Source organism: Pezoporus occidentalis, unplaced genomic scaffold (genome assembly GCF_034315485.1).
Source record: "Pezoporus occidentalis ecotype Australia unplaced genomic scaffold, CSIRO_AGI_Poc_V1 ctg119, whole genome shotgun sequence".
In the NCBI taxonomy this organism is placed as follows: domain Eukaryota; kingdom Metazoa; phylum Chordata; class Aves; order Psittaciformes; family Psittacidae; genus Pezoporus; species Pezoporus occidentalis.
In genome coordinates this window covers 671,322-685,946 of record NW_026912983.1, presented here as the reverse complement: position 1 = coordinate 685,946, position 14,625 = coordinate 671,322, and the positions used below count along the sequence as shown (strand labels likewise).

The 14,625-nt window shown below is 46.0% G+C and overlaps 1 protein-coding gene across 1 annotated transcript; it reads left to right on the top strand.

Moving 5' to 3' along the window:
* Positions 1 to 146: 146 nt before the first annotated feature.
* On the top strand, positions 147 to 14,526 carry ENO1 (enolase 1). Its single transcript, XM_062604191.1, has 12 exons — positions 147 to 282; positions 4,400 to 4,493; positions 5,805 to 5,900; positions 8,433 to 8,491; positions 9,369 to 9,438; positions 9,621 to 9,754; positions 9,909 to 10,131; positions 11,673 to 11,870; positions 12,106 to 12,307; positions 12,679 to 12,787; positions 13,480 to 13,538; positions 14,054 to 14,526. The coding sequence occupies exons 2-12, from the start codon at positions 4,409 to 4,411 to the stop codon at positions 14,121 to 14,123; spliced, it is 1,305 nt and encodes a 434-aa protein (XP_062460175.1). The 5' UTR covers positions 147 to 282; positions 4,400 to 4,408; the 3' UTR covers positions 14,124 to 14,526.
* The last annotated feature ends 99 nt before the right edge of the window (positions 14,527 to 14,625 follow it).

Genomic DNA, 14,625 nt, shown 5'->3' with positions numbered 1-14,625 from the left:
ACGAGGCGAACGGCGGAACCGAGCGGGCCGCCGCGGCACGTAGCGCACGCACCCGAGCCCGCCTCTGGCGCGAGGAGGAGGTAGCCAATAGAAGAGCGGAGAGAGGCCGGGCTGGCCAATGGAAGAGCGGCGAGGGGCAGAGCCGACCAATGGAGGGCTGGAGGAGGGGCGGGAGATGTGCGCGGGGTGGGTATAGCCTGGCGTCCGCGCAGCCGCTCGGTCCCAGTGTGAGGTGAGGCGCGGAGCGGTCGGTGCTGCTGTAGTGGGGCTGCTGGGCCGAAGGTGAGTGATGCCGGCCGGGGCAGGGCCTTGCGGCCTCGTGGCTGTGCGGGCCTCCGCGGCCCGGTCCTTCCGCAGTTAACCGCGGGGTCCTGGGCGGCCGCAGTTGCCCCTCGTCGGGCTCCGGAGCCGCTACCGCCGCATTGAGATGGGTCCGCGCGGGCTCTGCCTGTGAACCCGGCCGGGCCTGGGCGGTCTGTGAGGGAGCGCGGGCCGCTGCGTGTACTTCCAGCAACACGGCACTGCAGCCGCATCGCGTGGGGGAGGCCTAACCCCGCCTAAGTCCTGTCAGCGTGGGCAGAGGGGTTAAAACCTTCTCGGGTATATGGTGGGTCAGAGCTTCTCAAAAGCAGTGTTTAATTCTCATATCTTAATCATTAACAGTTGCTTTCGGATTGTGTGTCGTGATTTGGACTTTCCCCTCTTTAGTTGCAGTGGATGTCCTTCAGCTTCACATCTCAAATATTTTAACGTTTGATGTCAGCACTCAGATGGATTCTCTATCCCTGGAAGTGTTCCGAGCAGGTTGGATGGGGTTTGAAGCCATCTGGTGTAGTGGAGAGGTGTCCCTGCCCGTGGTAGAGTGGCTGGAACTGGATGGTGTTTGAAAGGTCCCTTCCAGCCCAAAGCATTCTGTGAAATCTGTGTACCTTAGGCCTCCCAATGGCTTTGATTAAGTGCTGGTTATCTCAGGGCAGCAGTTATGGAGAGTAGCACATGGCCACTTAGTGTGCATCTCTGGATATTACAGTGTGGAAAAAACCTCTTCACTGATTTGCCTCGTGTGCGGCTACTGGCAAGGCTCTTGGGTCTCTCTCTGGGTCCGTTACATGCCTGCTGAGTCACAGGGCAGGGCTGTGACTTTCTCAGTCTGCCAGGAAGTAGTGGAGTTTGTCATCCAAACCCACAGACTGAGGCAGTGCAGGTTCAGGCCTCCATTTTCTTAAATAACGAAGTAGTTCAACATGTCTGTGCCTTACTCCCTGCCAGGCATTACTTAAAATACACTGCATCATGTTGCAGATCATGGAGATGAATTAATACCATGTGGAATGAAAAGGAGTAGGGTTGGAAGGTGGCCTGGTTGGTCCATGCTGTCCAAGTACTTTTAAGTTGGAGTAGTCTGCATTTTTATTAGAATACTGTATTCCCTGTAGAGAACACAGTTTCAGATACAGAGTAAGTGGTCATATCACAGAATATATCACAGAATCGTTAGGGTTGGAAGGGGCCTCTGGAGAGTCATCTGTTCCACCCCCCTTTCTAGTATTTGGACTTCTTTTAATAGTGAGGCTTCTACTCAGAACTGGCAGTGGTCTGTAGCTGGGCCTTGAAGTAGGTAATAGTGTGTGCTCCTGTGGAGGCCAAGAAAGCTAGTATGTGTGCATGGTTCCTCCATGAAGGGAGACACTGACCTTGCCAGCAGATTACAGTGCAAAACAAGGTTTAAGGCAATGTGTACATTAAATATCGCTCTGGTATTTGCATGTTTGGCTAGCTCCATCACTGAGTACAAAGGTCTGGAGTGCTACTGATGAGCTTTCTTGTGTTCTGTTAGCATTTCCACAGCTAGACCTGTGCTAACCCTTACTTTCTAGATTTGACTGAATTGATTGAGGCAGAATGTGTAACATTCGGCTTCTGATGAGGTAAACAGCATCAGGTTTTTACCCAGGAATAGCTTGGGGGAATGCTGTTTCTTGAACATGTGAGGGGGTTGGGAAGGTGAGCCAAAGGAAGGGGGGGGGGAAGGTGTGAAGAATTTCTGAAACACTGCAGTGCTGTGAAATGCCTCCTCCTAAGGAAAAGGGAGGGACTGCTGGAGAGGTCACTTGTCAAGGGTGCTTGAGTAATGTCGGACCTGGCAGACTTACCAGTGGAAGCTCTTACAGGGTGTATTCCTCAAGTGCCACCTTTGTGAAGGTCAGTAGACAGTTCTTAAATTGCTTACTTACTGTGAGCTAGCTGGCTGTTCAAAGAATCAGACACCTATTGTTTTGTTGCAAAGCCATAGTTCTGAAAATGAAAGTAAGGCATAGCAAGTGCCAGCCTAATCAGCTCCAAAACCCCTTTTCAGATAAATGGGGATTCTTCCTATTAGCCACTGCTCAGTGCATGTGCAGAGAGATAAGTGTTAGCATGGACGGGACTGATAACTGGAGAGTTGCAGGGATTTATTTCTAGCTTGGTATTTACTGATCCAAGTTTCATAGTGGCAGCACGAAGGCAAGCTTGAACCAAGTTGTGTTGCTGCTTGCATTAGTCATATCATCTGTCAATGTGTGGGCTTTGCTGTGGAGCAGGCAGCAAGTCTCTCAAAATCTGTCTTATACGACATGCTGCTCAGAGGCAGGACAACTGGAAAGGGCACTTTAAAGCCACGGTGACAAACCAAATGGTGACCCATGTTTTTAACATGGGGTGTGGGTTTTCCAGTGGAGGAAGTGTAAGTGTATGAAGGTAACCCCCACACAGACACACTCAGTACAAGCAGCACTGTTTCCAAGGTCCAGTTTTTTTAACTTTGCTCTAACTGCAGAGGGATTCATGACCATTTCTGTAAACAGGGTAACCACCCACGGTGGCTTGCCAAAGAGCCAGCTTCCAGATAGTTCTGCTTCTGAGTCTGAGCTTTCTTTTCTGCAGATGAGCTGGGTTTGGTGCCAGTCGGTAGCTTGCAGGCGTGTGTATGACTTGGTTTTTAAAATGTAGCTGGGCTTACATAAGGAGTTCCTTATTGCCTTTTTTCTTTAAGGAAAAGTGTATAGATATGAGAAGGGGGTGAAAAAGTATTCAAAGGAAGAAAAATCACCACAGAGGAAGAGCTATTCCTGTAAATACTCCAGATAAGGTATAACTATTAATGCAAGTTCTTAATTAGAGCACTGGCTGGCTGTTTCTATTTTGGGATAGGTTACATTTGGCTCTGAACAGCTGCTGTGCATACTAAGCACTGTTGCACTTTAGCCTTTTATCAAAAAGAATTCTATCTGGTAGCAGAGATTTCCTGTACTGGGATTGCTTGGCTGCTCTTACATGGTAAGGTGACATTCCTTTAGGTATCTCTGGAAACAAGGCTTCTGGTTTTAGACTGTTCTTCCCACCTACGTTAAAATTTCTGCCTTCTCAAGAAATGACTCAACTCTTGCTAAGTATTATAGGTTTTCCCAGTTGAAGTAGTGTAAAGGGATGTTTTTGAACTGGTCTCATGACTGCAGATGTTAATACAGGGTATAAATGATGTTAAGCCAATGCTAGCAGCAGCCTTTGCTGCATGCTGAGGGCAGTGCAAGGCTTGAGGTCTCTTTTGGGTGGGTGGGTGGGGGTTCTGTGTTGCTGGCACCCTTTGGCTGTATGGGAGAGGGACCAGGCAGCAGGTCTTGTGATGGAGTGCTGGGTGGTACTGGCTGTACCTGTGGTGGTTCAAGCTGCCAGAGGCCACACAGAACCAGCCTCCCAGGAGCACCAGCAGCCAGGGTGTGGGAGCAGGGAGTGCAGTCTGTTGGGAGCAACATCAGCAGGTTCCATGGCAGTTCTGGTGGGAAGGGTGTGTTAGTGATTTGGCTGCTGCCTGCTCTGCTCAGGCTTAGGCTGCAACCTATTGCCTCAAGTCAGCTGGTGGCTGTGCCAGCCTCCCCAGAAATTTGAGGTCTGCAGGGAATTTGAAGATAACATCTTTCAAAAGAATTACCATTTTATTAGTGGGTTATTTTTAAGAACTATATGGAGACAGTTGCCTGCTGAAAGAACATGGTGTCTACCCACTGCAACTGCAAGGCTGTGGCTGAAACCCAAACAGAAGCCATACAGCTTACCTGTGATGATGTCTCCATCCAAACAGTCCTCCCAGGAACTGGAGTTGGTGGTATCTGGATTTAGTTTGGATATAAGGAAGAAATTTTTTTTATGATAAGGGTGATGAGATACTTCAAGAGGTTTGCCCAAAGAAGTGGTGAATACCTCATCATTGGAAGTGTTGTCATGTTGGACGGTACTTTGAGCATCTTGATCAAGTGAAAGATGTTCAACCCCCCTGTGGCAGGGTGATTGAACTAAATGATCTTTGAAGGTTCCTTCCCACCCAAACTATTAGTAATAAATGCTGAACTCTTCTTTTCAGGTGTTAAAGATGTCCATTCTCAAGATCCATGCCCGTGAAATCTTAGACTCCCGTGGGAATCCCACTGTTGAGGTAGACCTCTTTACCAAGAAAGGTGAGTCATTGCAGATGTTTGTTTCTTCTGTTTATCTGGCAGAACTGAAGAGGCAGTTAAAAGCATTACAAGCTGTCCTGTTAAAGCAGTGAAATTGTGCTTGCTTTTTCTTCCATATGTATAACTTGTTGCTGAGCTTGCAATGGAACTTGAAGGAAAAACCTGGACCTCACTCTACTGGCATGAATTTGCTGAGCTCCGGATACTGGCCTGGACAACAGTGTTGCTTACTGTGCCACTTCTTACAGTGCAAGTGTTAATCCAAAACTGCCTTTCTCCCCTTGTCCTGAGCAAAAACTGTGATAGCACTTGCAAACTTGGAGTTAAACGGCCTTTGTGTCTGTAAGCAGCTGCTAATGGCCCGGTCTTAGTTTTCAATGCTCCCTAAACTCTGACTGCACTTGAAATTTAATTCTTAATTTGTCTAGTAGTCACTTTGTGTACTGAAACAGTCTTCTGCTGCAGAATTGAATCTTGGGTAATGGTTTCTTCTCTGTGTGAGTGCTCAGGCATGACTAAACATCTTGTCTAATTGGGTTTTCACATCTAACATCTTGTATTTTTAATTATTGCAGGACTTTCCCTTGGTTTGCTAGTTGTGCATCCCACATCCGATAGGATCTGACAAAGGCATTGTGCAAACACATACCAGTGTGGTTTGGTGGAATGAGCAAACACAATAGCTGTAATACATGAACTAAATAGCTGATCTTTCTGCCTCAAAAGATTAATGCAGTCATTTAATGAGATTGACCCTACTAAGCTCTTTGCTGTAGTGGGATAAGGGAGAGACTAGAGGCTGAAGCTGGCATCTTGAACCACAGGCAGAACAGACTCCAGTGAACTGATTTGCTCAAAGTTCAGCATCCTTGGCTGGAGGGATCGCTGTCTGGGTGGCTGTACTGTTGTTGGAAGAGCTCAGAGGTCATATTAACAATATAGGCCTCATAATTGTCTCTTTTATGCTATATCTTAGAAGAATTCAAGAGCTTGCCTGCCAGACTGAGCTCAAAGGAGGATTCGGTAATAAAACCATGGTTTTGGAAGGGAAATAGGTGACTTTCTGAACTTACACACTTGAAATGCACATTGGAGAATGAGTCAACTTGCTGTTGATCAGTGAGGGAGACACTGTTGAATTGGTGGTGCTATAGAGAACCACAGAGTTCTCAGGGTGGATATTAAGTGAGCAGAGATGACCTCCCCCATCTCCAGCGGTGGCAGTGTGTGGTAGGTTGGGATGGTGCTAGGGTGGAGAATATTTTGTGGGTTTGAACATGCTAAGACAGTTCTTTTCCCTGTTGGAAACAGGTATGTTCAGAGCTGCTGTTCCCAGTGGTGCCTCAACTGGAATCTATGAAGCTCTGGAGCTTCGTGACAATGACAAGACACGCTACCTAGGAAAAGGTAAACCTGAGTTTTGGTACCCAGCTTGGCCTGTTACAATGGCTGTGTTACTGCATGTGTTTATGCCAGATTGGAGCAGCGGTCACATGGGCTCCCTCGCTGCTGTCCATGTTCTGTACAAGGCATGGCAATTAAGCAAAAGCTATGGAGATTTAACAGTAAGATGCACACAGTGCATACCACATGTAGGCTGTGTGGCTGGGGCCTAGGTAACGCACAGGCTTCTGGGTTTCCCAAGGTACCATGTAGAGAGTGAATGATGGAGATAAGTGTACTTCTGCAGGTGGGTACATGGAGCTCAGGCGTGCCAGCTAGGTGATAGCGTCTCTATTATGGTATGCCCAAATGGACTTTGTTATGCCACTTCTGTTGCCCTGCCTGTTGGTGCATGTCAGAGTATAGTGTTAGTAGTGTGTTGTAAGAGCATCTGAACGAACTGCTCCGAAAGGCTTGGTGATGCTGCAGCTAGTCACAAGAATTCTTCACGGACCAAATTTTCAAAGAACTCTTAAATGTATCTGTTCTGGCACCACAGACTCCTTAGAAGCAGGTTAAATCCTGAACCTGAGGCTTATGCCAACTGCCGACCACAGCTAATGTGCAGCTTCACACTGATCATCATGGAAGATACTATTGTTTCAGATTGCACAATAGCTAAAGCCACCTTATCTTTTTATCTGTTATTACAGGTAGCCAGGATACTGAAGTTTGTGTTAGTGGCATATTATTTTAGTTGTCTAGGGACTTGCTGTATGTCTTGAAGGGAAACTAAGCACAGCAGTCACCTGACTGGCTTGGGAACAAGTATGGGAAAACAGAATACATACATGAAAGATGGCATTACCTAACAAACATCCTAATAGTAATTCTTACGATTATTCTGAGAGCTCAGACAGTCAGGACTCCTTTTTAGCTTGCTGCTGTAAAAGCATTGGTGATACCTTCTAAGTATATAGATTAGTTGTCTTCAAACTTTTCTGCCAGTCAGGTGAAAGGAAGCTGCAATGTTTTGTGCCCATTCAGAAAGGCTGGTTAGAGTAGGTAACTCCTGAATCAAACTTGGAGAGTGTTGTCTGAGAAGATTCAGATTTGTTATTACTTGAACACAGAATAAACTCCTAGATGACTGAATATCCCAAAGAGCCGAAGAGCTTATGCTGTTTACCTCGGGCACTTTTCTTTGAGAAGAGTAAATGCGTACTTACCTCAGTGTGTTAAATGTGTGGGCACTTAGACCTGTTAAATCTGATCCTACAGACAGTTCTTGATGGCACTTAACTAGACAGCAGCTTGAGCTTCCACAGCAGGCTATCACAGCTGGAAGCTTTTGTCAGCTGGGGAATAACATGAGTTACAAAAAAAGAAAATCACCAAATGAGATGAGTTGCAGATAGCTGGTAGGGCTTTTATAACAGAAATATCCAGCCTTAGACCACTTAAAAGGCAGTTAATGTGGTTCAGGGTGCACTTAATGAGCATTCACAGGTTCTGAAGCTGAGGTCTTTAGGGGTCTTCAAACAGTGTCCAGGGATGCTAGTACTCCTTAGGCTGATATTGGTAACTGGCTAATGATGGCCTCTGCTTATGGGAAAGAAGCAAGTTCATGCTGGAACTGCTGGTTTGCACAATGGTGGGTCCACATGATTAAAAGGATGGTGCTGTGTTCATGCTTTATTCTCTGCCTGAAGCTAGGGCACATGATTTTTATGCCTCCATACAGGTACAGTAACAGTGTCCTTCAGCATCATATCGAGTGTAAAATGTGCTAAGCTGATGCTTTAGCAGTGTTATAGAATCGCAGATAGTGAAATGCCTGAGCTGCTGCATGCTTAAGTTCTGAAGCAAATTTTTTTCTTTCCCCTTACTCATCCATTCCATGCATGGATAGGAGCAGCCTGTCCTAAAACCTTTTCAAATGCTGTCATTTAGCCACTTGAGGTTTGAGTCCGCAATAGGATGGAAACCTGGGTGGAAAGACCAAATGCAGCCTCGCTGACTGATGCACAGTTTCCTCTACCGTTTGAATCCTCTTGTTTGTAGTCTGCTGTTCAATATCAGACACTTGATGACTTAAAGGTCTGTTACCTATTTGTGTCCTTTTCTTTCTTCCATGACTGCCTTTGTTCTTGGCTGTGGGTCTTCATCTCTTCCTTGATGTCTTTGTCCATTTTGCTTCTGTCAGGTGTATCCAGAGCTGTTAAATATGTTAACGAGTTCCTGGGGATAGCATTATGTACACAGGTAATGGATGTGCTCTCAGTGCAGCCTTGTCACTTGGATGAATTTCTCCAGGGCATGGTCTTGCAAACTAACTTTGCAGCAGGCATTCCTAGGTGATGCTTACTTCATGCAACTTCTGATTCAATCAAGATGACCTCTGGAAGTGTTCACATTTGGCTGTAAGCTGAGGTTGGATTGGGGTTTGAAGAGCATGAGATGATCTCCTTGATGTTTTTTGTAACCGAGATCCCTTACTAATGCCTACATAACCAGTGTGGTTGACCAGTGTCCCAATTTGCTTGTTCCTTACAGGTGTCTCAAAAGCTGTTGAGCACGTCAATAAAACAATTGCACCTGCACTGGTTAGCAAGGTAGGAGCAATGTGTTGTCTGCTAACATCTGCTAATGCCAGTTCAGTGTGTCCTAACTGATGGGTTGTCTCTTGAGACAGTTGCAGTAGCTGCATTGCCTGTGGGGGGTGTTAGCTGTGTATTGGAACGCATGTGAACAAAGTGACCTTTTGGCAGCAGTTGCTTTACTTGATGACTGCATATCTAACAATGAGAACAGTCTCTAGCAGCCTAGTGTTGTAGTGTGCAGAAATACTTGAGCATCTGTGAACTTTACTGGTGTGCAGTTAAGATAATTTATGCTTAAAAGGCTGGCTGAATGATGGGAAGGGACTGAGTTTTATCCAAGCTGGCTAATGTGGAAGGGAATTTGAGGGGATCTTAGTAAAGCCTGCTTGAGTGACATTGCTGTGCACTTCATGGGCACCGAGCCCTAACTAGAAAAGGGGGTGCAAAACTAAGTGGTAACGCATGAAGTGATTGTATGTTCTTAGTGAGAACTCCAAACATTAACTAGTAAGCTACAAATAGGTGTATGTTTTGAGCAAGCTGATCATCTTTGAGCTTGTGTGAAAGGGGCAGGAGGCATAAACTGGAGCTTTCTCCTATCCTGTGCCAGGCAGATAGCAGTGTAAATGTCAGGAAGTCAAAGGGACATGATAGCCTTATAGCTCTGAATGTGGAGAACAAAACAAGTTTCTTGTGTGTCAGCCTTAGTCCGCTGGAAGTGACCAGAAGATGCTGCTGTTTAATGATGAAAATTAGTCTTTTCAGCTGTTGGTAGTTGCCCTTAAGCAAGTTTTGGTGCCTGCCAGGGAAATAAAAAAGCAGTGCGTAGGTGAGAGTTTGTGGAGCTATGTTTGCTGTCAAGCAGTGCTTTGTTTGCTTTTCTCTGCAGAATGTCAATGTTGTGGAGCAAGAAAAGATTGACAAACTGATGCTGGAAATGGATGGATCAGAGAACAAATGTAAGTGGGCTTTGTGCTGCAGTGAGGTGTGAACAAATAAGACTGATACATAGATTTCTGGCTTGTCAGAAACAATTGGTACAGCATGTGCTGTGCACTTGCATAACCAGGACTGTGGTGCTGGTATTTCTGAGTCTCTTTATGAAGACAGTGTTTTTGTAAACAATTTTTTCCTGTTTCAGCCAAATTTGGTGCCAATGCCATCTTGGGTGTATCTCTGGCTGTATGCAAAGCTGGTGCTGCTGAGAAGGGTGTCCCCTTGTACCGTCACATTGCTGACCTGGCTGGAAATGCAGAAGTCATTCTTCCAGTTCCTGTAAGTCTCTTGCTAGGGCTCCCTAGAGGCTTGACCTGAGCAAGTGCTGCGTGGCGTCTTGGATCAGGTTCTCTAGAGAATGAAGAGTCTTAAATGCTGCTACCAATTTACCCTGAAACATTCTAACTTGCTTTTTCTTTTTGGTTACTCCAAGGCTTTCAATGTGATCAATGGTGGCTCCCATGCTGGTAACAAGCTGGCTATGCAGGAGTTCATGATCCTCCCTGTGGGTGCTGACACTTTCAGGGAGGCAATGCGCATTGGTGCAGAGGTCTATCACAACCTGAAGAATGTAATCAAGGAGAAGTATGGCAAGGATGCAACCAATGTCGGTGATGAGGGTGGTTTTGCCCCCAACATCCTGGAAAATAAAGAAGGTAAGAATGAGCTAAGTGTGGAAGTAGGTGTAACTGATAGCCAGAGAATGAGGACCATACCTACCCACTGTGAATGGAGAGCAGGATCAGTAGGTTGTAGGACTTACTGCTGTCAACTTGTTTTGTTTTGCACTGGTGTGATCTAGTGTAGTACCACAAAGCTATTCCCTTGGACTTCCGTTAATGTAGCTTGATGGGATGGCTTTGACTTGAATGTCTCATTACTGTTTCATTTCTATAGCAGCTTAAGGGATTCTTGCCTCTTTCCAGTTGAAAAATGGTTTGGGAATATCTGATGCACTGCAGACTTCTCAGGAGGCAGTGTGTATGTTTAGTGGAGTTTTTTCCTCCTAACAAAGGAGGAAAACAGTTTGAACTATGCCTGGTAACACGTGGGAGTGTATGAAGACTTGCCTGGGAAGCAGAGGCCTTTGCTGCTTCCACAGCCAAACAGTTCTGTTCAGAAACCTGTGGGGGGAGGGAGGCAGTTTGTCTTGTGGAAAGGGAGATACCTGTTCCTGCAAAAAACTGTACCAGAAGAGCTGATTTTCTGCCTCTCTTGCAGAAATGGAGCTGCTAGTAAGCCAGTAGAATACTAGAACTCTGTTATTTTAAAGCTGCTAGTTGTATTATTGTTGAATGTAGCCTCTGAGCTGCACTGCCTTTTCTAACATGGCAGATAGTGAGCCAGTACTAGAAATCAAGGCATTTCTGAATCCCAGTCACATGCAGCTCTTGCTAGGTCTGTACCCTGGCAGACATCAATGAAGATGACCTTGAAATGGCCATTACACTCCAAAGAAATTGTGTTGCTGACAACAGCTGCTTTTGCAGTTTGTACATTAACATCTTGTTAAAAAACCGCCCCACAACACAGGAAAATCAAGCACGCTTGATCTGAGCTTTCTATTGTAAATAGCCTGTCTGATCCTGATCCAGCTGCTTGGCTTAGAGCCAGGGGTGATTGGGAGAGTCTTGCTTGTGACCAGGCTGAATTTCCTTGATTGGACTCTGCCAAACAGGGTAGTGTAGTGGGTTGTATCCAGAGAACCTCTTGTACATATAGTTGTGCAAGTGAATCACATATAGAGGTGAAGAGAGGGCACCCTGTGTGGAGGCAGCCTATGTATCCCAGTGTCAGACAGGGCTTGAATGCTTAACACTTTTATGGTCCACACCTGATCTGAAGCTAAAAGGTAATAAACTGCAATCACTTCTTACTACCCACATGCACAAAGCTTGGAACACGTAGTGTCATCTAGTATTAAGCTTTCTGGGCTGAAATGTAGTCCTGCCTGAAGAGATTCTGAATCCTGTAATGGTCTCTCAAGGGTATTACGAGCCAAAACCAGTATTAAAGTAATACCTTGTTCCAGTCAGTTCAGAAGTGGGAGGTTTTTAAGAGCCTTTTCTGTGTGGTCTTTGGGCTGTCTGTATGGGTAATGGCTGTTCTTTGCCAAGTGGAAGTACATTTGCTGATCAGTGAGTAGCTTTTGAGGCAAGATGCTTGGGGGGAGCTCAAACTTCTTGTTGTGTTTCAGCTCTGGAGTTGCTGAAGACTGCTATTGGTAAGGCTGGCTACACCGATAAGGTTGTCATTGGCATGGATGTGGCTGCTTCAGAGTTCTACCGCGATGGAAAGTATGACCTGGACTTCAAATCCCCTGATGACCCCAGCAGATACATTTCTCCCGACCAGCTGGCTGACCTGTACAAGGGCTTTGTCAAGAACTACCCTGGTAAGTTCTTTGTCAATAAGAAGCATGGAAGTAGTGGCAAACAGGGATTGATTGCTGAAGGTAAGAGTTAGGATGCAGCCTCTCTTGTAAGAGGGTTCAAGAGCAGAATGTTTTAGGGGTCTGAGGACTAATCATTGAGGAGGGTAGTACTTGGCTGCAGCACTCTGGAAGCACTGCTTTCAGACAAGACCTTTTAGGGGAGTATTGTATTAAAGCTCCTTGTATGTCTTTACAGTGGTGTCCATTGAAGACCCATTTGACCAGGATGACTGGGGAGCCTGGAAAAAATTCACTGGCAGTGTTGGCATCCAGGTGGTTGGTGATGATCTGACAGTGACCAATCCAAAGCGTATTGCCAAGGCTGTGGATGAGAAAGCCTGCAACTGCCTCCTCCTTAAGGTCAACCAGATCGGCTCCGTGACAGAGTCGCTGCAAGCGTAAGCTCACCCGTCTTTGCCATGCCAGGGAGGAGGGTTTTCTAACTGAGAGAGATGAACATCTAGACCAGATCTAGTAGGCTAGAAATGTGCTGAGTGGGCATCTGTAAAGGGAGAACAGTTACTAAGTATTAGAAAATACTGGCAAGTAAACTTGTACCTTCACAGTTCTGAACTTATATAGGCACATAAAAAACTTTACTGGGTCTAAGCATGTGTAAAATCAGGTCTTTGTCACTGTGTTGTCGCATGATCCTAACCCTGACACGTACCAAAGGGCAGTTCTATCACGGCCAAGCAGGGAGTGCAGCTACCACAGAGGCTGCAAGCAAACGGGCATGGTATGAGGCTTTGTGTCTTATCTCTTCTAGCTGTAAGCTTGCTCAGACCAACGGCTGGGGTGTGATGGTGAGTCACCGTTCTGGAGAAACAGAAGATACCTTCATTGCTGACCTGGTAGTTGGTCTCTGCACTGGTCAGGTTGGTATCTGTACATGTGTGTTTTGCCTTTCTGCTTGATAAGATAATATGGTGATGGAGCCATGCTCTCAGAGTATGCTTCCATTCAAAGCTGAAAATGGAAGTGGGGAGAAATCAAAGGCAGGCAAAATTTAAGATTAAAAAGTGGATGTGTTCTAGAAAGCAAAGAACCTTATGCTAATGCTCTGCTAACATGCAGAGAACTGAGGATGGTTTAGTAAAGCAAGAAAAGCAGAATGCCTTCATGATGGCTTCCCTGCTGCAAATGGAGCAGGGCACTGAGTCTGTCAATAAACTGAGAATACAAAGCAAAGCAACTCCTGAAGTCTGTATTCTGTAGACTTGTAGCTCTGGCCTGCTTTTCTCCCCCAGTACTTGAGGGCTCTTTGAGGTCTGTGCTTGCTCGTGTTGTAGATTTGCTGTTCCTGTATGGTGGGAGTGTGACCAGGGAACGTGTTATCTTGTATAAACTCACCTTTAACCACCCATCTGAAAAATCTTAGTCAACTCCAGTGGATGTACTGTTACTTCCTGAAACAAGCTGTTAGCAAATGAGCAATCTTTATTGCTCCCAAGCCCTATCCTGTTTAAGTATACAGATACTTAAAGCTTGGTGCTTGAAATAAAGCCTATGGTTATGCTCTCTAAACAGTAGTTGTGGCCTTAGTCTAACTTCCTGATTTCCCTTTCAGATCAAAACTGGTGCCCCTTGCCGATCTGAGCGTCTAGCCAAGTACAACCAGCTGCTGAGGTGAGATGTGGGGAGGGGGGAAGGGTAGGGAGTGAAGCCTGATGGAATTGATGTTCCACTAATGCATTCAGGGCACAGCTTAGTCGTCTGCATCTTGGAAACACTGCAGCTTAAGGACATAAACTGGTGGAGGTGCTTTTTTGGGGCACATGCTGTGCTTGCAGAACTGAGTGTAGGCTATATTATGTTGGGTAGGTAATGTCCATAACAGACACGCTATGGAGAACATCATACAAAGCATCCTGTGATAATAAGTAGATGTCCTTTCTGCATGGTGCAGATCCCTTGAGTGAGCATGTAAAACGTTTGGGTGAAGCTATGTAAGCTGGGTGATCCTGAGCAGTGCAATTAAATGTTTGTGTAGCTTAAGTGGCTTAGTGGGAGCTGACTTGTGGCTCTGGGAATATCTCCTGTGTTAGGCAGTCCAGGTGATTTGGTGTGAGGCCAGCAGCTGTGCTGATGTGGGAGTTCTGCACTGCTTGCTGACACCCAGCACTCTCTTCCCTTTCCATCAGAATTGAAGAGGAGCTTGGCAGCAAGGCCCGCTTTGCTGGAAGGAACTTCAGGAACCCTCGTGTCAACTAAGTGTGGATCAGTGGACCCCCGTTCTGGTTTAGAGCACTAGTTATGTACTTAGATCACAATTACCTGTGCTAGAGAAAGATAAGGGCAGCTGGAAGGAAAAAGACCAGTTTGCAGGTCCTCTTACCCCATAGATGTTTCCTTCACCTAGTGTTTCCACCAACTCTGATCTGTCACTTGTAAGGCTCTACTGCTTTTGTAGAACAGTCCCTGGGGGTTCTGTGTATCAAATACCTGCTGGGATCATGACCCTGTGACTGGGCATGAACACTTGAATTCCTTTCTCTGCCTGTCTGATCTTCAGTGTTTGGAGCTGTGTGACTTGCAGTGCAGCAAGAGGTACCTGCAAACACAAACAGTAGTGTTTTTACATGTGATAAATAAAAGCATCAAACAACCCAACAAAGTGTGGCTTTGAGTTACTTTGGAGGAGGCTGAGGTACAGGGGTACCTGTCTCTGTGTGGTTGTATCCTGGTCTGAAGCCTGTTCTGCAGGGAACAGGAA

What these genes read in the sequence shown, in the direction of transcription:
- ENO1 (XM_062604191.1), top strand. Translation starts at nt 4,409, where the DNA reads ATGTCCATTCTCAAGATCCATGCCCGTGAAATCTTAGACTCCCGTGGG. An exon ending in GACACGCTACCTAGGAAAAG is followed by an intron (nt 5,901 to 8,432) that starts GTAAACCTGAGT and finishes TGTTCCTTACAG; the next exon opens with GTGTCTCAAAAGCTGTTGAG. An exon ending in GGATGGATCAGAGAACAAAT is followed by an intron (nt 9,439 to 9,620) that starts GTAAGTGGGCTT and finishes TTCCTGTTTCAG; the next exon opens with CCAAATTTGGTGCCAATGCC.